At 37.7% G+C, this 25,668-nt stretch overlaps 1 protein-coding gene across 1 annotated transcript; it reads left to right on the top strand.

Moving 5' to 3' along the window:
* The first annotated feature begins 4,085 nt into the window (after window positions 1–4,085).
* On the top strand, window positions 4,086–25,161 carry htr7c (5-hydroxytryptamine (serotonin) receptor 7c). Its single transcript, XM_049005291.1, has 2 exons — window positions 4,086–5,013; window positions 22,181–25,161. The coding sequence occupies exons 1-2, from the start codon at window positions 4,565–4,567 to the stop codon at window positions 22,920–22,922; spliced, it is 1,191 nt and encodes a 396-aa protein (XP_048861248.1). The 5' UTR covers window positions 4,086–4,564; the 3' UTR covers window positions 22,923–25,161.
* Window positions 25,162–25,668: the final 507 nt, after the last annotated feature.

Below are 25,668 nucleotides of genomic sequence, written 5' to 3'. Positions count from 1 at the left end.
ATATTGAAGTACACTGGATAAATTTGAACTTCAGATAAAACTACTTTTACAACCGGGTTCAGACTACAATTTAGCTCCCTCATTACATTACTATTTTGTCATTATAAATGTTTTTGCCATAATAATTTATGTATAAAATACATTGTATATTATATTCAAAATAGATACACCTATACCTATTGTCATGATCACGGCGGGGAGAGCGGCGATCGTCCGGGCAGGCGTGCAAGTAGCAGGCAGACGGGTCGGAATCGGGGTAAACTCGGGGTTTAATACGGGAAACGGGTAACACCGAGACAATCCTCACCATATCACAACAGCACAACAATGACGGACAAGGGGAAAAAGTCAGACCAGGACTTAAATACACATGGACTAATCAAAGGAAACGGACAAAGCTGGAGACGATCAGGGTAATACACGTGGGAAATCAGGGGGCGTGGCACACACGAGGAGCAGACGAGCCGGGCATGACACCTATCAGTCAATTGATTTACTAGTCACACAAAACAAGTTCTTTTGTATACTTTGAAGTGTTGCTTTGATTACATCCAAAAGGGGGCAGTAGAGTCAATCAGAAATAAATTACAATATACGTTTTTGTCGTACAACACTTGAACTCTTTTTTTTCAGTTCATATATTCTTTCACCAGATGGTCTTTTGAGCAGTTGTTTTTTTCCTGAAATGCCAAATATGCCATTTAGCTTTTAAATGGTCATTATGTAATAATGGCTTTTATAACATGATAATTAATTGGGACCTCTTCCTACTAAATCCAATTTCATATACTATCTGTATTCTGGCAAAACTTAGAGTAATTGCTTGCTTGGACATCATGTTGTTGTGAATATAGAATTTGCATGTTACTATTCCTTTGATACAAATTGATTATTGTAAGCCATGGTCAACATTTGATGAAATCTTATCAAGAAGACACTCACTAAACAAGATAAAAGATAACATAAAATAGGAACTTTATGAATCCCGAAAATTCTCGTGCCTTTAACATGCTCAGTGCAGTATAAACAGAAACACTGGGTGTACAGAGTCACAGATAGGATTGTCAATCACTTCAACCTCAACGTGGAAAGTATTAAAACAGCTAAATGTAGTGTTTACTGATCTTCTTGTCCATCAACATCATTAATTTGTGATGTCCTGGTACGACAATCTTAACTAACTGTTAATAAGGCAACTCCTGTGTAATGATCAATCCTATCAAATGCATTTTGTGTTCAGTCATTTCCAAAGGTGAAGTTTTTAGTGTATCTGACAGGATTAAACCAAACTTGGAGCTTTTAGCGTTAATAATGCAGAGCCCAGTAAGACTCAGCTTATTCACTCCTTGGTTCAGAGTGGTGTGTAAGGGTTGTTTAGGTCACCTTTTAGTGGAACTGCAGAGAATGGAAAACCACTTTCTACATGTAACCAGCTGAACATGCTGAGTTTGTGTAGCTTGAGAACAGCTGTGATTTAGTCATCACAAGGCTAACCAATCAAACGGATATTTCACTAACAACTACACAGCTGTAAAAAAGGTAGATTAGATGCATCTGTTATCTCTGAAATTTGCACACCTAAGAATTGTTGTATTGCACCAGTTTTGGAAATACACAACTCCCAGGTGTATTGTATCATTTTTGCACAGCAATAAAAGTCTAGCGTGAGCAGATTGTGCTAAAATGATTACTTGGACACCTAAGACTGGCAGGGCTGTCTAAGCAAAATTATTTTTCAATTATTATTTTGCTTTTTCTGGTAGTATATCTGTTCTTCTCAGATTTCTCTATACATTAACAAAAAAAGTTATAAAACTCAAACGAGGATGATGGTTCTACTGCATTGGTCTCTGCTTTACATTGTTACCATCATTGCATTTAACAATTTCCATGCATTGTCCATTTTTGGCATAGATGTATACCATGATAAATCAGCACTCTGTGTCTTAATCTTCCTCCAATACATAAGCATGGTACTAAAATCAAAAGCTATCATGAACTAGCAAAAGGAAATCCAGTGAAATCAAAGAAAGGGACGAATGTGACTGTAAAGAGCAGGGGCAATTATAGACATAATCAGAAAATAGACTGGGATGACACCACCTACGCCTTCGCCCCTCTCTCGCCAAGACTGCCAGGGTGATTCATTCTGTTAGTGAGACAGTCATTGAAAGCTTAAGACATTAAATCCCCCATCACAGACACCAAGTGCACAACAATAAATAAATAAATAAAAAGACATTGATTACCAGCATTTTATCAATGCTGATAACATTTGTGAAAAGCAAATACCGAACAACAGGTAACTGAATGGGAATACTGGATAATCGATATATATATATATATATATATATATATATATATATATATATATATATATATATATATATATATATATATATATATATATACCCTAATACAAAAGGGAAAAGATACCCTAAACATAAACTATATATATATATATATAGTATCTTTTCCCTTTTTCATGCAGATACTCTATTATCCTCTTGTCCTGGGCAGGGTTGTGAGGCTATAATGATATTAAACTTTCTGTTTCATTACATTGAGTATTTGATGAATATATTATATGTCCATTTAAGTTTTTTAACCATCCCTAAACTATTTTTTGTTTTGTATTCACGTCATATTTTTGGAAATATATAAACATTTTGAGAAATATAAAACATTAAAATATAACATCTGCTTTTTTCCACTAAAGATTTGTGTGTATTGTCACAAAGAAAACAAACAACCATAGATACATTAAGAAAGTATGTGCATCCATTTTCAGAACTTATTTAAAACCCACATGTTACATGTTCATAATAAAATAAAATAAAAATCCCACTGTGTATAATAATTTCCTTCAAAATCAGTGGAAGAGTTTGTATTGCATGTAATTAAAGCTGACGCTAATCTGTGTTGGATGCAATTTTTCATTAAATAATCTATAAACCTTTCCATGACTTACTGTGTTTTTTTTTTATCATCCGCTTCATTTAATTTTTACTACCTTAAATTTGAAGAAATGGGTAAAAATTAAAGTACTTGCATTAGCAGACCCAGAAGGTACTTTTCATCATTCCACTTTGAGGAATGTAATCTGTTTTAAAGATTGCAGGCCATATGTTATTGCATAAAGAGATATAGCTTCCAATCGAAAGCAATCATGTCCAGGATAACAGCTGAAGTGGTGTTTCACGAATCAATCGCTCATTGGTAAAAGATACTTGGAGCAGTGTGAAATTCTTCTCCTACAATGCCACATTAACATTACCATCGTTTTTGCTTTTTATCTTGGCTGGTGACCAACTGAATTTAGTCTTATGCAGCGCCACATAAAACAATTCAGCAATTATAACTCGCAGTCTCATATTCTAGCGGTTGTAGCAAAAGGAGTTACAATTGGATAAATGTAAGCTTCTGTGGTTGCTAGTGCCAGGGGGACTGTCACGGTATTAAAACCACGCGTGCAACGTTACTCACACCTATGCAGCTAATGCCAGATCTCATATCTAGTGTTTTTCCCTTTCCTACTATTAGGCTGTCACTCATATAAATATATTACAAAGAAAGATATTGATAGAACCTCTGTGACTACTAACTCCGACAATCGGTTAAAAGTAATATGGAGATTGAAAACCAATAGAATACAGTAAGTTAAACTGATTATGCAGCCCCGCATCTTGTTTATTTTGGGAAAATCTTATTTTTTCAACACACCTCCTCGTTTTGTGAACATTCGCTTTCCACGGCTAATAATTAGTAATACGGGCATTTTAATTACATAGCAAAGCATATAGCTGCATACTGATAGGATAAATGATTTGTAAAACAAAACAAAGCCTAAACTCCTCAAAATAAAACTCCGAAAACATTAATAGGGCGAGTCTGAAATAGATGGTATTGACGTAGATTTTAAAAGAGGTTTAAAAGCATTCTTAATATCAAGCAGAAAGTAGGACTTGGCTTTAAAATGAAATAACTGTATTTCGCGTGGGGGGAGGGAGGACTGTAAGTTTATGAGTTTTTCAGTAAACGCCGGATAAGTGCGTCATATTCTTGTGAGGGGTAAAGCATGATGGTAAACCACGCACTGGTCGTGGCGTATGAAGGCGACACCAGGTATTTTAGGACTATGTCAACGACAATCGAGACGACCATTTCTTTGAGCAGTTGTACATAAATAACATGGCCGTTTGTTCCAGTCAATAGATAATAAAAACCCTACATTTTTCCATCAAGTCGGCATTTAAGCGCGATCCGCAAGCGCGGATCCCCGAGCAACGCTGGGCTTGTCTTTTTAAATATGGACCGTATTTTACTTCGTGCGCTTCGGGCAAAACTTGGCACTAAATCTGAATATGACTGGAGTAACCGGGCATCGCTTTTCGTGCTTTCTGCGTTTTTACATTGGTGTGGCTGATACAGTTCCTTTTGGGACGCTGAGAAAGAGACAGCAGAAGACGGAACAGAAGCCAAAGGCGCTCTCCAGTATGCGCTTTGCGAGTGCTTACAGTCGGCGAGGTGTCCTTTGCATCGCCACCCGGATTTTACCGTCGTGATGTTCAATAGCTCGGACGTCGATCCCACTTTAAGCCACCGAGAGCATCTTGTGGAGGTCAGCAATGGCACTATACACAATTTGCAAGGTCCCACGGCCATGTGGAATGAATCATGCGGGGAACAACTGCACGACTTCCGAACGGCGGAGAAAATTATCATCGGAGTGATGCTGGCCATTATAACAGCGATTACAGTGATGGGAAACACTTTAGTGGTGATCGCCGTCTCTGTTGTAAAGAAACTCAGGCAGCCTTCAAACTACCTGCTGGTGTCTCTGGCCGTGGCAGACCTGTCGGTAGCGCTCGTAGTCATGCCCTTTGTGATAGTGACAGACCTTACCGGAGGCAAGTGGCTCTTTGGGGAGGTTTTCTGTAACATCTTCATTGGGATGGATGTAATGTGCTGCACAGCCTCCATAATGACCCTTTGTGTGATCAGCGTAGACAGGTAAGTTATAACTGTGTACCGAATAATTCCACGTATATTATATATAAATATATGTAGGCCAGTATTTCATATGCTTTTACTGTGATTTTACCGTATTCTTGTAGAACCTTCACGTTAAATACTTTTCTGTTATTATTTATTCATGCTTACACGTAGCCATTTGAATACCTAGAAAAAGAAACAATTTTAAAGACAACATTAAACGATATATTTAAATATATCAGTAGAAGCACGTCGGCAGAAATCCATAAAATCACGTTGCGTGCGCTATGGTTAGAGAGGACCCGTGGAAGACGGCAAAAATACCCGGCTGATGGAAATAATTGCTTTTTTCTGTTTATCAGTGGGTGATCTCATTGTAAAGCAGATCTTTAATGCAGTGGGTGAAACTTTTTATACTGCCAGACTCTAATATGTATATTTTCCCCAAAGTGATGTCTAGGCGTGCATGCATCATCTAGAATAATGGCATATTCCAGCCAGTCTTGGTTTACAGATAAACTAGTTTCTGCACCTGTTGATAAAGGTGTAGCACAAGCAGTGAAACAACCATTCAGTCAATATTGCCATTAGTAACTGAAAGTTATGTTATGTTATCAATACATGATATACTTCTGTAATTTCTAAGAATAAAAATCACCTGTCACCTATTCCATGTTTTATTCGGCTATAGAAATGCTTCACGTTGAAACACCAATTTATTGTGGTTTTAATGAACAGTGCAGTTAGATCAGAAAAAGCAAGAGGCTGAGAAGAGATGAATGTGAAAAAAAATGCAAATTCTTAGTTGTTTTACAAAAAGACAGGAACTGTTGCATTATTCGTCTATGTAGACTTTATATATGATTATGGGCCAAAACAAAAAGAATAATTTTCCCTTTTATTATCCCTTAGCAACCATGGGTGATATTTTAAGTCTGCATTTGCCTTCTGGAAGAAATATAACATAAATATTAACCAGCTTTACACGTAACTAAAAGGTCGCATATTCTTTTATGGTTTATAGGGATCTGCATGTCATGATATCAGACACTCCAGAGATGCGTGGGAATCAGACCCAGTGGTATTAATAATGCAGTTTCGTATAGATACAGATTATATGCAGAATGTGATCTTAAATAATCATTTGCAGTATTTCATCTGCAAAATAGCTGTACATTACTGTACTTTAATGTAGAGATAGTAGGAAACATTCAGCTCAACCAGTAGATTTTATTTGCACTACACATGTTGTTTGTCATTAGACATTTTTAAATGAGATGCATATTTATTTTCTGCAGAATATTTGAGATAAACCGGGTATGATGTTGGTGTTGTTGCTTTCCCCGCTTATCTGACTTTTACCTGTATGGCTATTGACTGCACTTTTACCCAAATGTATGAATTCATGAATGGGAAACCCATCAGCAGTTAAATTAGAAAAGCAAGCTTTTTATTTGAATTATTATTTTTAACAAAGTATTGTCCCTGAGGTCATTATCTGTGTACAATAATGTAAGAATAGTTTATTACTGATATTTATTACCAACATGGAAGTACATGGTCAACATAAAATGAATAAGAAATAATTGTATTGTATCTTCCATATTGATAATCTTACCTGTGGCCATTTTTTTGTTATGTATTGTTGGAAAAAGGCAAAGAGACATTACTCATCTTCTAAATCAGAGTTAAAAATACAAAGATCAGTAGGAAATGGCTTATACATTACAAAAAAAATGTAGAAGTGTATTCATATAACCAGATTTTTATTCATGTTACCATGCAAGTACAGTACATCATTTGTACATATAATGCTGTTTTTATGATTTGTATTGCTAGGGGGTAGAGTGTATGTGCTGTTAGGGTGTATGTGCTGATAGAGTGTATGTGCTGTTATGGTGTATGGGCTGTTGGAGTGTGTGTGCTAATAGGGTGTATGTGCTGATAGGGTGTATGTGCTGGTAGAATGTATGTGCTGATAGGGTGTAGGGGCTGTTAGGGTGTATGTGCTGCTAGGGTGTATGTGCTGCTAGGGTGTATGTGCTGTTATGGTGTATGGGCTGATAGAGTGTATGTGCTGATAGAGTGTACAGTATGTGCTGTTACGGTGTATGTGCTGTTAGGGTGTATTTGCTGATAGAGTGTATGTGCTGTTATGGTGTATGGGCTGTTAGAGTGTATGTGCTGATAGGGTGTATTTAGGATTTTCTGTATAGCCTGAATTCTGTCACACCTTCAGGTAACTTCAGATGGTATTTCACTTAAGCATTATTTTCCATTGATTAAATGTTTTGCATGTCCCTGGCAATGGACTGGCATGTCACCCAGAGTCTTCACTGTACTGTGCCCTGGGCTGATAGGCTCCAGGCTCTCTTGTAACCCTGCACTGGATACATGGTTGGAAGATGGAAATATTGATGTATGAATATCTTATTTACGTGTGGAATTTATAATTCTAACATGCAGAAGGATAATATGTGCTGATTTATTTTGATCTAAATGAGGGGGAGGGGGGAGGACCCCTCAGTAGATTTTGCCGACCAAAGGATTTAAATTTTCAATGGGGGTTCAAACTCATAATTTTGCTGGCCACATGCCATATCAGTAACAAAAACATTTTGGGGTGGGGGAGGGGAGTTCAAGCACATTGCTTTACTATGTGACTGCTTGCCTGCTGCATATCCAAAACTTATTACCTACTTTGCAATATTACTTGATAAATGAAAAAAAAAAATTATAGGTTTAGGCTAATATTCATTTTTAACAAGTATGTTAAAAGCATGCATTTAGCTACTATGTAACAGAACATTTTGATTGCTGTCCACCTGAGCCAACAATCTGCTTGTCTTTCCAGGTCATGCATTCAGTCCCAGCTGACTTCATTAAATCCCTGGAAAGCAGACATATACTGAAAGATAAGGTTCCATTGTTGCAAGGGTTTTAAAGGTTCAGGAACTATGGCTAAATTCTCTAGTTCTCTAGAGTGTAGATATCAGCTTGTTTTAAATGCTCCTTTTCATTAATGTCAAAAATATAATTTTTAGATCATTCTGTTTTATTGTATCTCCCCTTACAAAGGTCCTGATTAGGCCTGTGATATTTCCGAAATATCTTCTAATGCTTACGTAATTGGTCATTATTTTTCTCGTGTGCTTGAAATTTAGAAATGTTATTTTTTTGTTTTATGCAGATGCAAACATGTTAATGATAAGAGGAAATGGTATTTGGCCAGAGAAAATCATCCACATTTCCCCAGAAGTATGCCTTTTTGCAATTTTTTATCTACGTAATAAGTACATAAACTATTGCAAAATAACTCAGCAGAAAATACCTTATAAAAGACACAAAACAAAAATTGCAATTTATCTTCAAAACCATGCCAAGGTAAAATATAGCATAAGTTGACTGTCTCTTGGGGCCTCCGAGTCAAACCTACGAATAGACACCATCTTTATGCTAAGAGGATATTTGGAAGTCTCTGTGGATTTAATGTGAGCAGCAGGCAAATGTAAGATAAACAGCACTTGAAGCGAGTGCTATAATCAGATGAAAATGGAGCTCTTTGGCCATGCACACCGGAATTAGGTTTGGCACAGGAAGAATGATTTCCATGTAAAAAAAAATGTACCCATTATAAATGGAGATAGATTGTCAGTCTTATAGGACTGACCACGGGCCGTTCTTAGTCATCTTGATGTTCAACTAATTGAGACTCTAATTCTGCCGAGTACTAACAGAATCTGCGTACCTTGGGAACATCGTCGGGTTGTTCCAGCAAAACAGATCAGGGGCAACAATCGATTACTTAACCAATAGAAAGTAAAAAACAACACCCTCCAATACACATCTCAGTGTCTAGGCTATTTGAAGAGTTTGAACTTTGAGCATTGTCCATTGGAGTAGGCTGGGTAGAAACTCCAGGAGTGGTACAGACCTCTCACAGTATATTCTTTAATACTGTAAAACATTACGTAATCCTTGCAAGTAGATGGTGTTGCAAGTGTGGAAAACAGAGTGTGATAATTGTGACACTGGTCTTTTATTTGTAAATTTCACAGATGTTTAATTTCATGTTGATTTGATTGAGTCACTGAATTTGTTCCATGTTAGAAAATTACAGTGAAGCTTAGGACTGGTATTATTACTTTTTTACTCATTTTTATCAGGTGCTATCATGCTAAGGTGGAGGTTAAGGTGCCCTGTTATGTACCCTTATAGGACTGCACAGGTATGTACCCCCTATGTACCCCCTGTGTACCCTTAGAATATTAGCAGTTTGTATTTTTGCATTGCATTGCATAAATAATCATTAATTAAGAAATAAGTATTTTAAATAAAACACATAATACCTGAAGCACTTTTTTTATAAACAACAAACCAAAACTGTAGCTAAGTTGAAATATAGATAGCTGACAAAAACATGTAATTGGCAAGCAAGTTAAAAGGGCTACAGGAGAGGCTGTAGTAATATTACAGGTCAGGAAACCAAGTGGTTTGCATGTGCATTTGAATTTAGTCAAAATTAACTTGACATTGAGTTGTAAATTCAAACAGAATCTCTACAGAAACAAAATGAAAATCTTCTTTACATTGGAACTAAGAAATGGGGATACATTAAGTAAACTAGAGAGGGAAATTCTGTCGATATAATAACTAATTAACAGTATTATTTAACATGGAACATTATGGACAAAAAATTGCGCATTGTAGCCAACTACCAAGTATGACCAGAGTAGAAAATATTAAGAAAAGTGTAAAACAAGAGGGAAAAAAAAAATCTTACTATAAATAAGATAAATTAACATTCCAGGATATTCAACTAATTATGTGGGACTATAAATGCATAAAAATATGTTACATAGTTCAAAGAATACATAGATTTGGATTGGGAATGAGTCCGGCACTGGTTCCGGGACTGTGTTGGTGGAAATGAGGCATAAGAGAACCACTGTTTCCAAGGTTACTAAGAGAAGAGTAACACACCTACTGCTGGAGTGTATTTAACAAATTCATTGATGGAAACACAGAGAAGTCTGGGGGTGTTATGGTCGTTGGAGGAGGGGCTAGTGCACCCCCAAGCTCCTCCCTGGTGCTGTCACAGGGGACGTCAAGTACACATACTATTTGACTTAAAGTGGAAAGATGGAGCCTGAATTTAGAGTTTGTTTATTTAGGACATTTTTGTCTAAAACGACATACAAATGAGGATCAGAGAACAGATTCAGACAGCCTCCCGGGAGACGTTAAGGTCCTTTCTCAAGAACCCAATGGTGGAAGCATTCTACCAGCCATGGGATTTAAACTGGCGACTTCTGATCCTAAGCCGCAGAAGCACACGCACCTCATTCTTTTGAGGTAATTTGCATTCTCATAAATTCTCTCATTTGAGCTCAGTCGAACCAACCATCATTAAACCGTTATTATTTACCAGCTGATCAAACATATTTACACTGTTTCTCTGGTACCCTTAATTTAAATCAGTACTTTTCCCTTGTATAGTATGTACTTCTTTAAGTTGCAATCTAAGGCTAGTTCTGAATGAACTTTTAAAGAATCATTCAAGAGATACCAGAGATATAAATTATAATTGAGAAAGACTATTCTATACTCGTTGAATTCCTGTATGAAAGAATGATATATGTCTCATTGATGACAAATTATTTCCATCCACATCACAGTACTAGTGCTTAATGAGCCCTGGTCTTGATTTTATACCCTATGATAGAAAACTCCCAGCAATATCATTGATATGTACAATATGGACCAGAGCTGAGAAGATTGCCTTTTGTGGGTTGCCTCCACCTAGATCTGCTATCACACCTGTGGTCCACTGTCAACCATCCACAGCTGTACTGGGGAAAACAGGAGTTGAACCAAAACAGAGGGGACTGTTATGGCATCACATGATAGGAAATGAGAGACCATAAGCTGATCCAACAGTACAGAGATATGCTACTGGCTGAAATGTCTTCCAGATCTGCTGCTTGTGTGTTACGTTACTGTAATATAAGAGGAGAATGAATCCTCAAACAGAAAATCAGCCCAAGTCTCAAATCATTGGCTGAATTTCTACACTTTATTAGGCTGAGCCTAAAGAAGGTTGAATATACAGTATTCAGATAAAAAGTATTGCAAACAACATAAAATTGTCATATGAAACAGAACATGTATGATTTATTTGTGTTAAAAGCTTTATCAGATCATTTATGACTTTTATCTAATGCCTCAGGGCTTTTCATTGGAGGGTATTTCCCTCCAATGAAAAAAGACTTTGGAAACTGAACCAAGGACATATCTAGCCAAAACATTATAGCAAGAGAAGTCCTTGCTGGCATTTATGTTAAGGATTGGTGTGTTACAGTACATTGTTTGGTACAGACTGTATAATCGCTTAATTCTCCCACAGCTAAATAGGATAATAAACTCTATTGTGTTTATAACTAATGTGTACAGCAGGCTCTAAGGTATTGTTGCAAGATGTAAAATATGAGTTTAACCTGAAGGACTGCCTCTGCCTCTTTTTTATCCCACTTCTTCCATAAAACCTGAGCTGAAAAAATACTGAGCTGTGTGTCTAAGGACATATTTAGTTTCATTCAGTCTGTTGATGGAATTGTCAGTGCACCAGTCTGTTGCTAAAGCCAAGCAATATCATAGAGGGTATTCGCTGAAGGCACCAGCTATCAAACACAAATAACACATTTAGAGCCGGGCTTTTTTCCCCACTCGACCATTTTTGATGCGATTCAGCACTAGAAAAATAGCTATCCGACTGATTAATATTCAAATAATGCATTTTGTGGAATTGCACTTTTATGATTTGGACATAAATTGTTCCATTTTATATGGATCACCTCATGTGACCTTGAGCACTACCGCTATCCTGAAGGGCTAGGCGGATGTGATTATTTAAAAACTGAAACGAGGGTGCTCTGATTGCCAAAACGTGGACGTGCGCTATAACGGGAAGCAGCGTGCTCTACTTTAGATGCGTGGCAAACACAGGAACAGAAGGTCCCTCATTTACAGGATATACACGTTCTCTCAGTATTTATTTTAGTTCAATAAAAACTATTTTTGTTCCATGCGCCAAAACAAAAAAACAATTACTTGAACAAAAAATGCCTAATTGTTAGAAATTGGCACACCAGGAAATTGGAGCGCATGTTAGGTGGCTGTAGAACACATACTAAACACATACTGTTTAGTTGTTCATTCTATGTCACTGACTGCATACAAACAATATCAGCAATCAGCAGCGATGGGAACAAGTCACTTCTTGGCGAGTCCAAGTCAAGTCTTGAGTCAAAACATTGCAAGTCCGAGTCAAGTTTCAAGTCATTTGCCCTCAAGTCTAAGTCGAGTCAAAGTCTTTACATCATTTTTGGTGTCAAGTTGTATGTCATCAAATTTGTCCAAGTCGAGTTGTGAGTCATGTAAGGTGAATCCCTCCCTATGTCAATTGTTTTTACCTTTAGTGACTAAAACGTGCTGCAGCAAAAACCCATCACAGTACATTGTTGGTCAACTTTTTCATAAGCAGAAAAGAGGTTCTTCACTGGTTATATGACAAAACGTTGTATCCACTGGAGACATATCATACTTTAAGTAACACTGGAGATACAGCAAAGTAGTAAAGTTTGAATCTGATTTTTGTAACGCACAGATAAGATCTGTTAAGCAGTTCAGCAATAATGCAAAGATCAGTTTAAATGACATGAACACAGCTTACAACACGTCGGTGTTGTTTGATATTTCTTAAAAATCAAGATATGGACATTGGTCTGATGTATCTTGGCAGATAGGACACCACAAATATTTGCTAACACTAATGGTTGGGGAAGTGCACTTAGAATCAAAAGATTGCTGGATCAAATCCCCAAACAGCAAAGTACCATAGAAATACCCTGAGCAAGGTACCGCGCCCAACTTCTGCTCACCAGGTGCCGAATTAGTTGCCCCCTGCTATGTCATATTGTCACATATGGGTTAAATGCAGAGGACACTGTGCACTGTGTGCTCTGGTGTGTCAACAATGACAACTGATCATTTTCACGTAATTTAAACTTTAGCAATATTCAAAGTTAGCAGGTGGGGCTGGGTTTTAAAAAATGATTTCTTAATTCCAAACAATCTTCATTTGCATTATCCAATAATTCATAAAATCCTAAGATCTATTTTTTACTTTATACCTTTTTGCAGTGTTTAGCCTTTTCCTGTTAAGCTTTAACCCTGTTAGTCCCACATGGCCAGTCTCACACAATGACATCTGGCAGACAAAAACAGTAAAAAAAAAAAAAAAGACAGGAACCACTCCACTGAAGGCAGGGCTGCACGATATCACATTGTGATTATCTGAATTATTTGCTTTATCTATAAAACAAAAAAGGATATGAAATTTACCCGAAATAAACTATAGCCAAACAGATCTCTTCCAGTAAAGTGTGTCAGATAAGTTGTGTCAACAGACACAAATCAGTGCCAATAAATGCAAAGTAATTTCGGGGCTTTAGATTATGAGTGTAAACACTTGTCCAGATGCTGGCTTTTTGGTACTATACTACAATTTGATAAGCAGATTAGTAGAACACCTAAAATGCTAACGAGATGGGTGTGATGCCCAAAAGTTAGTAATCTGTATAAATTCAAGGTATTCTTATGTATGATAAACACGTCGGACTTTAAATTGCAACATGAACAGTCACACCGCCAATGTCCTTTTATCTCGTTTATCCACAACATCTCGTCTTTTAAAAGACGTTGCAGCTGCTGAGTCTCATTCATTATTAAATCTGGCCAGATCAATCCTTCTTTTGCTTTCAAGAATAAAAAACAATGTAATGTCACTGTGATAATCTGGGCCAGGAGGCTGCATCGCCAGTCACCCCCCGATGTCAATGCATCGTCCCAGCACTAATATTCTCAAAATAAACAAACTGGCATTATTTAGTTCTGAGACACTGTTAGATCATAAAGCAGGTGATAGTGGCATTGGCTTTTGTGCATTTTCTGCAGTCTTGAATAAGTTGAAATATATGTACAATAGGTAATATTTTGAACGGGTTGGCTTGTTATGGTGTCTAAGTGGGCAGCACAGTTGCTTCCCATTTCCAAGGCTCGGGGTGTGAGTCCTCTTTCCCCTCTGTGTGTGTGGAGTTTTCAGGTACTTCACATGCTGGTTGTCATGCCGACTGCATTTATGCTAGTTGGTGTCTCGTTATTGGCGGTAATGTATGCTTGTATGTAGTATGTATATATTAGGGCCATCAGTTGATTAATTTTCTTAACCTCAATTATTGACATAAACTGTATTCAATCATATTATAATTTGTTGAAAATACATTGCAATTATGTGTACCTGCAGGAAACAATTGATTGCTTCTAAGATACATTTATACATAATGGAACAAATAAGTCAGAAATTTGCTAATCTTAAAATGATTGTTCAACTGCGAAACATTGAAGAAGATAACAGGATTTTCCCTGGTTTCCCAAGTTTGACTTCGTATATGCCTTAAATACGTAAATGCCAAACAGAACAAAATTGTTATAAGTAAGTGCTATAACTCTCGGTTTAAGGGAAAGAAGAAAAAAATGAGCAAGCTATAGTACATCGTAATAAAGTGAAATTGTGGCTTATTTTATTACATTGTACGCCATCTTTCCTGGGGTAGCCTCCAGGCTGGATCCAGCTCTGGTCACCTTACCGCAAAAAGGACATTGCTGCTTTAGAAGCAGTGCAACACAGGGCTACAAAAATGATTCCTGGCCTTAAGGGGATATCTAATGAGCAGAGGTTGGTAGATCTGAATTTGTTTAGCCTCTAAAGGAGGATAGGAGACTAAGGGGTGACGTGATCCAGGTATATAAGATTCTAACAGGTCTAGATGATGTTCATCCAAATTGTTACTTCAATATAAATTCTAACTCAAGAACCCAAGGCCACAATTGGAAATTAGTGGAGGAACACTTTAGTTTGAATCTGAGAAAGAACTTCTTCTCACAGTGTGTAGAGGATACCCGAAGGGGTAGTGCAAGCTGAAACCCGAATCTGAATTTGACGAGATCCTGCCAATTTAAATTATTAGTTTAATCCCCTCCAAGCGAGCTCGATGGGCTCCTGTCATTAGTAACTGTTCTTATGTTCTCACTGCCACCCTGTAATGGATAATGCTTGGATTATTGCAGGCATAAACAAAGGTTAATGGAATTAGACGTGCAAGCCCTACAATGCACTGAAAAGACCTGGGAATACTGTGCACACATATGGAAAGGAATCACTGTTTTGGGGAGTTTGCGGAAGTATCACGTGCATCCCATCCTAAAGGGTTCCCATGGAATGACGGATAGTCAGTTGTAAATCTCTTGAGAAGGTTGCGAAACAAGTACAGGAAAGCATCAGGGACATAGAGAAGGTGGCCCCTTTAAAATGAGCGAAACCTTTTACATTATTATGTACAGCGAAACATCTTTCAAAAATGACCTCTGCATCTACAGATTATAGATCAACATGTATAGAATACAGACAGCAGCACAGTCGTCGCCCCCCTATTGTGATTGTGACGTAAATATGAGACTCCCAACACCTGGTTTGTAGTTCCTCACTAATGAGTTACTGTTTCTAAGTAAACTCAGGACCGGAGCCATGCTATGCACCCATGCTAACGGCTGGCGCAGGCTAACTGTAACACTGCTCCTCATACACATACCGGCTTTTTCTGGCACCTGCCATCACCCTCCCACATTATCCAGATGGGCAGTGGGAGAAATGTTGACTTTATCTGTACTATAAACACAACCAAGTGCTGTTTCCACAGAGTGCTATTTGCTATCGAGATAAGCGAAAGGATTTTTTTTAAGATTCTTTTTATGATCTCTTTAAAACAATAAACCTTAACATTAGAAAGTCCAAATATTGGACAGTGAGAAAAACAATTAGGAGGCATGTATGTGCATATTAAACTAATAGTTAATATGATTAAACTAATAATTAATAGTTAGTGGCAAAAATAGTAGCATACTTGCATATGGCATACTTCGCTATGAACTAAAAGTGTAAGCAGGCAAATGTTAGAATGCTTACAGCAATGCTGGATCAGTCACTCAGAGAAAATCAACTCCCATCATAAGATACTTTTAAAAATGTACCTTTAATGCATCTGATATTTGAAGTCATATTCTTTCAGTACACATATCGTTTTGGATTGGTTAACATGCAGATATTATTGTATCTTCCGGCAGTTAAATGCTCATCATACAAATGCCCTGTCACTAGCCATGATTGAATTGTTTTCCATTACCAATAATCCAATAATTGTTTGACCCAGATGAGTATCCTGATTTGAAATAGCCAGACACTGATGAGCAGTTCAAAGCATGGAACAGACAAAAACTCAATACAGAAACTGTACAAGTGGATGTAGAACAGACTGATTAGACCAACCCCCCCAAACCTCCACAATCCTGCCCAGGGCAGGCAGCTATAAGATGGATGGATGGATGGATGGATGAATTCAAGTTGGTACCAATTTACACTACTTTTTATCTTGTAAGAATGCTCTTTAAAACTACTCAATCACATTATCTGTAGAATTGGAATCCAACATGTTTGAGGAAATAAGGAAGTAGTTAACAATGGCTCATTCTGGCTTTCACTCCGGTTCAGAGCAGTATTGGATAATAAAACAGATAAGAAATGTTTGGTCAGACCTGCAGTAGTCTAACCTGTCATTTCTCAGGTGCTTGGCTTCAGGTGTCGTCCTTCCTAGATCATCTGGTTTATTAGCTTCTAATGTAAATTCATGGTGTTCTCTTAAGTCAATAAGTGCTACCTGTACTAGCAGGGCTTGTCTCAGTGGTTCACTCCAATAACACACTAACTGGAGATGTAGTAGTGTTGTAAAAAGCACAGTTTGTTCCGTATCTAAGCACAAATTAAGGAGATGTGGTTTAATGACCAAAATAATGCAGTGAGCTGATCCTGGACCAGGACGACAGCTGTGGTGTGACGCAGTTAGGTTTCAACCAACTGTAGTTTGTAGTTGAATGGAATTCTTTGCAGGATTTCCACCTGTGTGTGTGTGTGTATGTAGGTGTGTATATGTATTAGCTGTGATATGTTCTCCAAACAGGGCGGCATGGTGGTGCAGTGGTTAGCACTGTTGCCTCACACCTTTGGGACCCGGGTTTGAGTCTCCGCCTGGGTTACATGTGTGTGGAGTTTGCATGTTCTCCCCATGTCATCGTGGAGTTTCCTCCGGGGAACTCCGGTTTCCCCCCACAGTCTAAAAACTGAGGCTAATTGGAGTTGCTAAATTGCCCGTGTGAGTGTGCCCTGCGATAGGCTGGCCCCCCATCCTGGGTTGTTCCCTGCCTCGTGCCCATTGCTTCTGGGATAGGCTCCAGACCCCCCGCAACCCAGTAGGATAAGTGGTTTGGAAAATACATGGATGGATGTTCTCCAAACCCATTACTTCATAAATGTGTTTCTTATAATATATCAGTCATGGAAAATGTATTTAAATGATCCATCCATTCATTTTGAATAACTGTCTCTCTAGCTGATCATAGTATACATTGTATTACATTGTATTGTAAATGTATTACGTAATATGAAAATATATATTTAATATATCTCAAAGGTGCCATAGAATGAAAATCTAACTTTACCTCAGCATAGTTGAATACAGAGAGTTCAGTACATGGAATCGGCTTACGGTGAATCTCAAAATACATTCTGTGTAAGTAAAAGAAGGTGGTAAAACAGATGGATTCAAAAATCCTAGACTGTTATGCAACAGACTTAATTATGCCCCCAAATGTAACACACACCAGTCCACTCAGAAGCCCAATGGATCTGCACAATCTCTGCCTCAAGGAGCATGTGGGGACAGTTTCCACTAGTGTATCTCCCATTACCAACGTACATATTTGGACTAACTAGGCAAGTTTCTAACATTGCTAGCATCTATGCTTTTAGGAAATGTACCCCAGGTTAGCAGGGCAGTAGTAAATAACATTATGAAGGCTGTGATACTGACATTGACAAAAGGGTTTGTACTACCTGTAACCTATTTTTGGTTAGCTAAGATCTAAATCGGTACTGACAGCAAAAAAATTGAAAGCATAAGTCCAAATTCATTGCAAACGATACATTTATGAGCTGTTCAGCTTGCTGTTTAGATTTCTTGATAAAAATTGTATGATGAAGCTAACATTATAAAATTTTGTTGCCTGAAATGCAGAAGAGTTGCAATGTTTTTGTTGCAGTGCTAAACACTAGTAGTTATGCCTATGGTAAAGTAAGAATATGACAGCTATGTGTCGCAAAGTAAAAAGAGCACACTCGATAAAACGATAAAACTACAGTATTGTAAATACATAAACCAGTAACAGTTGTTCGTTATCATCAAGCATTATGTACTGTACATAATTATGTGTGCTTTACTTTTCCAATACTTGCATCACAGTAAATATGTTTACACCAGCATCACCACAAACACATGAGCAACTTGTTGCAAAGCAACATCAGCCATTGTTGATCAAATTGTCGTTACTTGGAGATGTTGGTTCTGTGTGAGCCATCCTGGTGCTTCACTGTAAACCAGCCAATCAGAACGTATTAATGAGCCCACCAAAAAAGGGAAAATGACCCGCTTCATTCTAGGGCCAAGCAATAGAGTTGTAAATGGGCCTGCAAAACCACTTCTAGGCATTTTTCGACCAAACCAAATTCACATACCTTCTTTGCAAGAACAATTGGCAACACATTACATTAACTGCACCTTCATAATGTATTCATTATGCATTCATAAAACATTCAGTGCACCTTCATAATGCATTCATAGAACATTCATGAGCAGCATGCAAGTACACCTTAAAATCCCTTAACAGCTTTAATAACAAGCATTACATGATTATACAAATATAATGTTTGTTATTAATGTATATTACAGGTATTAAGGGATATTAGGATGCTAAGGTATACATACATACATACATGATGATTATGAATCTGAACGTTTTATGAATGCAATATTAAAGCATTATGAAGGTATAGTTACTGTAAAGCGTTACCGAACAATTCAGAATACTGAATTCTGGAGTACTTTATTTTTACTCAATATATCTTATTTGTAACATTACAAAATTATCTGGGATTTGTAATTTTATTCGACATGTACTTGATGATATTGTATATTTTATTAATTTTTTTTTATTTACACTGAAATATTTCGTTTTAAAATTTGTCATGATATATTAGGGGCATAACACACTCAAAATCACAGTACAAACACAGGTTTGGGTTTCACAGCTTGTGTGTCTGCATGTATCATGGAGAGCAAAATGGGGTGGAAAAGGAGGAGCTTTCCAATGTAAATGTACTCATACTTGTGGAGATGGCAAATGAAGGATCATTTCATCATCATCATATTGATTTCATTCCTTGAAACCTCAACCGCCGTTCGGCAAATTTTACATTTGTATTTTTAAAAAATTAAATGGCATTTATTTTATTGCTTTTTAAAACACCACAGTATGATAGTATCAAACTATACTTTAACATTAATAGCATTAAAATTATATACCACCAAAGCCTATTATTGGCTGGGGGGGGTGTTGGGGTACCGGGAATAAAATTTGCTGACCAGGTGGGGCGAGGTTGCAGCCGTAAAAGTTCTTTCTGGGGAATTTTCATAAATCATAATGAACTAATACCATGTACAGATATGTTCATATATCCGTAGCAATAAACACCTCTATAGCCATAATTATGTTTTTAGCCTGGACTGAATTTCTTGGCAATAGTGCCTAAAAGTGCCAGAGGGAGACTAACTTGCAGATGCAGTTTCTGCCTTAGTTCAGTGGTGCACACATTTGGATAATGTCGTCTCAAATGAGCTAGTATGTTGAATGAGTTTCCAGCAACATGTCCCAGCTATAACAGAGTCAGCATTTAGTCTTATCAATCACTCTCTCCAGCACTGGTGTAATTTTTTGGGAAATCAAAATGTTCCCCAGCTGCTAATTATGACTGACTGACTAACCATCATTAGCCATAACCAATTCACAATCACAATTAGAATTAGCATAATGTTTTCCGTGTCGAACATTTACTTATGAATTTAGATTCTGACCATGTATTAATTTGTATTAATTTATTTCAATGTGCATGCCAAACCAAAAATGATGTACCGAACAGTACATACCAAATATGGGTACCATTACAGCCCTACTATATATATTGTATTTCAGTTTGCAAATAACATTTTCCATTAGGTGACATTTTTTTGAGCATCGATGGATTCTTATTATCTGGTACTTAATACTGTAAAAATCTAGTTTATTATTATGCGGCACATATCCCACTCCTCAGTGGTGAGGGCAGCCAATGGCAGCCCAGTACAGACGAAGCTGCTTCTGCTGCTGATTGGGCAGGTTAACCACTATGGGGATGTTGTCTGTCTTCAGCAATTCAGAGAAATGAGCTGAAAATGAATGACATTCAATACACGCAGTGCTGTTCTCATATGTATGTATGTGTGTGTGTGTGTGTGTGTATAGTTAATCTTACCGTGTGAATTTAGAGGTAAATGGAAAGTTAGGGCATTTACATTATTGTGTATGTATTTGATCATATTATAATTTTTTAAAACATTTAGCTGTTTTTTAACATAACATTGGATACCATATGTTACGCAAAAATGATTTAACGTCGTTATATTAAAATAAGCTGGAAAGGGTGTGCATTGTTTGGGTAATTACTCATTAGTATTAAAAATACTAATAAAACTACTATTTGTGCTTTACAGTGTGTGTACCTGTGAAGTCTTCATCAAGCTCAAGGTGAATTACTCAAACACACATCAAAAGTATACATCCTACATTAAGGTAGCAGCATAAAATAGCATTGAGGTTTTTCATGTTACATTTAAAAACGAATTTCATAAGAGAGATTCATTTCCTTTTCAAATACCTAAGAATGTTCAGTGTAGTTCCAAGTGAACCTATTGTACTGCAATTCAGATCCAGTTCCAAAGCTAAATTGCCTCTGCCATAGTGTTATCTCTTGTCATATTTCAGATCAGAACAACACACATATCTTAACAGCCAGGGTAAAATTAGCCTTATCTTCTGACAGACATATGCTCTGCAGGGAAGATTCTAAGATACTGAAGCTTTTCGAGTTCCACAGGGTTGTAGCAAAACTGTGTAGCCTTTGCTAGCTTTCTAAATGCATAGAAAGAAAATGTAATTCCTAAGGGATTATTCTTCAATTTATATACCTTATTGATCATTCTAATTGGTGAACCGCAAAACATTCATTCTACTTACTAATTTTTATATAGTGGCTTCACACGTAGGAAGCAACTTGATTTATATGAAGTTTTTTCTTTTAAACCTGCAAGTAAATCTCCAAGATTCTCTATTCCCAGCATCTGCAAGGAAAAATGCATTGATGCTTCCAATCTTGCACCTTGTCAGCTCCACTGATTGTTTGGCCCTGATCTCATAATCATCGATTATTACGACTGATCTTATAATGATGCTTTTTGCCTCAGTTTCAAAGACACCCATTGTTGCGTATGACGTGACATTTCTTTAATTTCTGAGCCTGGTTCATTTGTTCTCCCATATTAACAGGTGGAAAGATGATTCTCCCACAGGCACTGGGTGTCCAAGGACACCCTTATTTCTGGAATTCATTGATTTCACTGGCCCCATGTACTGCATTCAATGGCCTCTGTATCTATGGAAATAATACTGTTGTTCTCAAGAGCTTTTGCAACGAATAGCTCTGTTTTGAGTGTCGGAAAGGAAAAGGACATTGTCAGTTTTAAGATAAGTGGGTCATGATAGTGTGGGTCTTCTAGCATGGAATACTCAGATATATTCTTTTCAGTTCTGTGTCTTACAAAAAATCCCATATATTGTTCATTTTCTACAAAGCCCCTTAGGGGTCTTGGTAGAAAAAAAATATTATCTCATAGTAATTCGTGCTCTTGAGTTAGTAATTCATGCTCGCCGATTGGTGATTAAGTCAAGAGCACGAATTACTAACTTAAGAGCACAAATTACTATGAGATAATATTTTTTTCTACTAATGACACCTAAGGGACTCCGTAAGTTTCTCCTTGTCACTAGGTTTAATGTTATTAGGCTAATGTTGCTAATCCTTTCACAGATACCTGGGCATCACACGACCCCTCACCTACCCAGCCCGTCAAAACGGCCAGCTGATGGCCAAGATGATCCTGGGGGTGTGGCTGGTCTCTGCGTCCATCACCTTACCACCCTTCTGCGGTTGGGCCAAGAATGTCCATACGGGTGGGATGTGCCTGATCAGTCAGGACTTCAGCTACACCATCTACTCCACTGCGGTGGCATTCTACATCCCCATGGCCGTCATGCTCATAATGTACTACAAGATCTTTCGGGCCGCACGTAAAAGCTGTGCCAAGCACCGCTTCACGGACTTCTCCCAGGCCCGAGAGCGCCACGAGGCGGTGGCCAACGAGGCCTTGAAGATGCACTGTATGAAGCCACCTGGTGTGGCAGAGGAGTGTGCTGCCCTGTCCCGCTTTCTGACCCATGAACCCCGCAACATCTCCATCTTCAAGCGAGAACAGAAGGCAGCCACCACGCTGGGTGTCATCGTGGGCGTCTTCTCCATCTGCTGGTTGCCCTTCTTCGTCCTGACCACCGCCCGACCATTTGTCTGCGGGGTAGAGTGTAGCTGCGTGCCTTTCTGGCTCGAACGGACCCTACTGTGGCTGGGTTATGCCAACTCCTTAATGAACCCCTTCATCTATGCCTTCTTCAACCGTGACCTGCGCTCCACCTACAAGGATCTCCTGCGCTGTCGTTACCGTAACATCAACCGGCGCCTCTCTGCTGTCGGGGTGCACGAGGCTCTCCGGGTGTAGAAGGACTTTATGGGAAGGAGAGAACTGTTTCACCACAGGAGATACCCATGGATACTGACAAAAACTGGAAATCACGGCAGATCCAAGAGTCATGCTAGCAGGATTTCATTATATAATGAAATAAGCTCCTTTCGTGAGACACACAACATAAATATGTATTACAGTATGTTCCTGATTTTCATCAGGGGTGAGAATCGATTCTAATAGTGGAAGTGGGAGATTTAGGACAGGGCCATGTGGCCTGACGCTTAAAACCTGCTGTGAGTGCTGGAAGATGTTCCTCAAAATTATGTTAATTACGGGAATTATGGCAGCTGCTTATTAATTATAAACCTAGAGTGTGGGGCAGTGGACTGAGGCCAGAATCTAACAATACTGCACATGTACAGGTAAACAAATGAATATATTTAGGTTGTATGAAGCCCCACAGCTAGATTGAACATTATTTATTTTTTTCTCCCATATTGCCTTCCTGTGTCATACTTAAGCAGATTTAAGCTGCTTGACAGCACTAAAATATCCATAATAAATCTCATATCAACATGACATGTTGTAGAGTATATAATATGGTAACTGTTTTTTTTTATATTTTGAATGAGCTCAAAACACAACCACAACATAAATAAAATACCAACACAATTATACCTAGAATATATGTGATTTCAGGTTTATGGAAAATTATATTAGAGACATTAGAGATTACGAGGATTGCTGAATAGATACCACTTTTAGCTAAAGTCCATGAAAGCATACATATATAGCATCTATCATGTCATTAGCGTGCCAATGGCTTTTAATGATGTTAGCAGACATCTTGTCTGAATTGTGTCCTGTTCTGTGGAGTCTGCATGAATACCACATAAATCCAGCACACTGCTTTCATAGTGAAACGAAAATTGTTTGGCACTGATACACTCACACTCCGTATGCCTCATTAGTTATAAGGCAACATTACACACACCATATGACCTGCTTAGTACCATTTTTACGAGAAGCACAACGTCGAACAATGAAGGTGGCTTGATACTTTGTGTCTTTCTGGTATGTAATCATTTAAGGGTACATTTTACAGGGCCACCATATTTCTGATGATTAGTTTTATCGGGGCTGTTGGCAAGAGACACTGTCCTCATCGCAGTTCTTAATGCTGTCATTTTGGGGCTGTGGTAGGTCTTTTATTAACATTTTGATGGTGTCTGAAGGTGCCAAATTGTGGAGTACACCTTATGCTAGACTACCATTAGTGTGGAAACTGAGATGAGCTTATAATGCATCAAGTTGTTTAGCAACCAATCCCAGAAATTGTGGTCAGTGTCGGACAACTCCAATCCAAAAGTGCTGCACTTCTACAATTTATTTGCAGTTTGGACCGAATTAAATCCTGAGCACAAATATATCCGTTGATGAATTCAACACAAAGCAATTAGAAGGTGGGTGAAAAGCCTGTAGTCCTCAAGGACAGGAGTTGCCTTGACTTTGATCATTTAAAAGCAGGGTTTCTTAATCCTGACCATTTCTGCAACCTACAGCATGTAATGGTTTCTGTTCCAGATGGGCTCTTAAATCAATTGGTCTTGATTGAATTGTTGATTAAGTAAATGGTACAGTCCTAATTCCATAAGAGTAGGGCATGGCTGAGCGCTCATGAAATTTCATTAATTGTCTAAATACTGCTTGACCAACTTAGATTCAATTCAGTTCTAATTCAGTGTTTCTGTGTTACACAAATTATTAAATTAATAATTTAATAGTATTTAAAGCACATTCACACACCAGCAGATTTTTTCTATTTTTTGTAATAAAGTCTTCAATGGAATAAAACTAATGAGCACAGTTGGATATTGTTCTTAAAAAATTTGAAACTTAAACCTTCAACTTAAATCTTTTTTTTTCCCCACACACTTTTGACGTTGGAATAGCACACAACTAGGTTTATTCAAATTGTTAATCACGTTTTATTAAAGCAACAGCTCAGTCAAGGAATTTAATAAAGTACTCATCTGGGCCAAAAACCAGTTTATGCAATGGGTCATTCAAACCAGGTAACGTATCCTGTTTAAAGTACCTATTTTCAGGTCATTGTTTTAACATAAAAGAACGTCAAATGACATTAAAGTCTTGCAACCGTTTGATCACGTCCATTCTTTAAATGACTGCACCGTTGGTTGCTGTGAAATTGTAAGTACAGATTATCTTGCCCGTTTATGCTAGAGCTGCCATCCATTGACTTGAGGAACTGTATGTGTGTGTAAATCAATTCAGCTAAGCAATGTGTGCTTTCCCTACCTCGATTTAAAAATACTTCATTACATATGAATGCCTTCTGGCCTGATACTGTATTTTTTATGAAATGTAAAGTCCCTAAACACCACAACAGCAATCAGTTGTTATGTTGCACATACGTAGAAAAGTCAACTCCCCCACATTGATTCACACTTTCACACAAAGAGTCGTGTCACCTCTGTCAGTAAGGCTATTATTATGTAGAAAATATGGAAAATAAACTCTCATTTGTCCTGAGAGCTGATTGTGTAAATCCTACACCCTGAAAGTGGATGATATCTTAAGTAACCTTTGCTCAAAAAAAGAATACACACACACAAACACACACACACACACACAGACACACACATATTACTCCGGGCTTGTACAGACAAGACAAAAAGATAAAAATGCAAGTATCAAAAACAGTATCTTACATAAAGATATCTTTTAATCCATAATAAAATATAAGAAGGTAAGATTA

The sequence above is a fragment of the Brienomyrus brachyistius genome, chromosome 2 (genome assembly GCF_023856365.1).
Source record: "Brienomyrus brachyistius isolate T26 chromosome 2, BBRACH_0.4, whole genome shotgun sequence".
In the NCBI taxonomy this organism is placed as follows: Eukaryota; Metazoa; Chordata; class Actinopteri; order Osteoglossiformes; family Mormyridae; genus Brienomyrus; species Brienomyrus brachyistius.
This window is presented reverse-complemented; position numbering and strand designations above follow the sequence as displayed.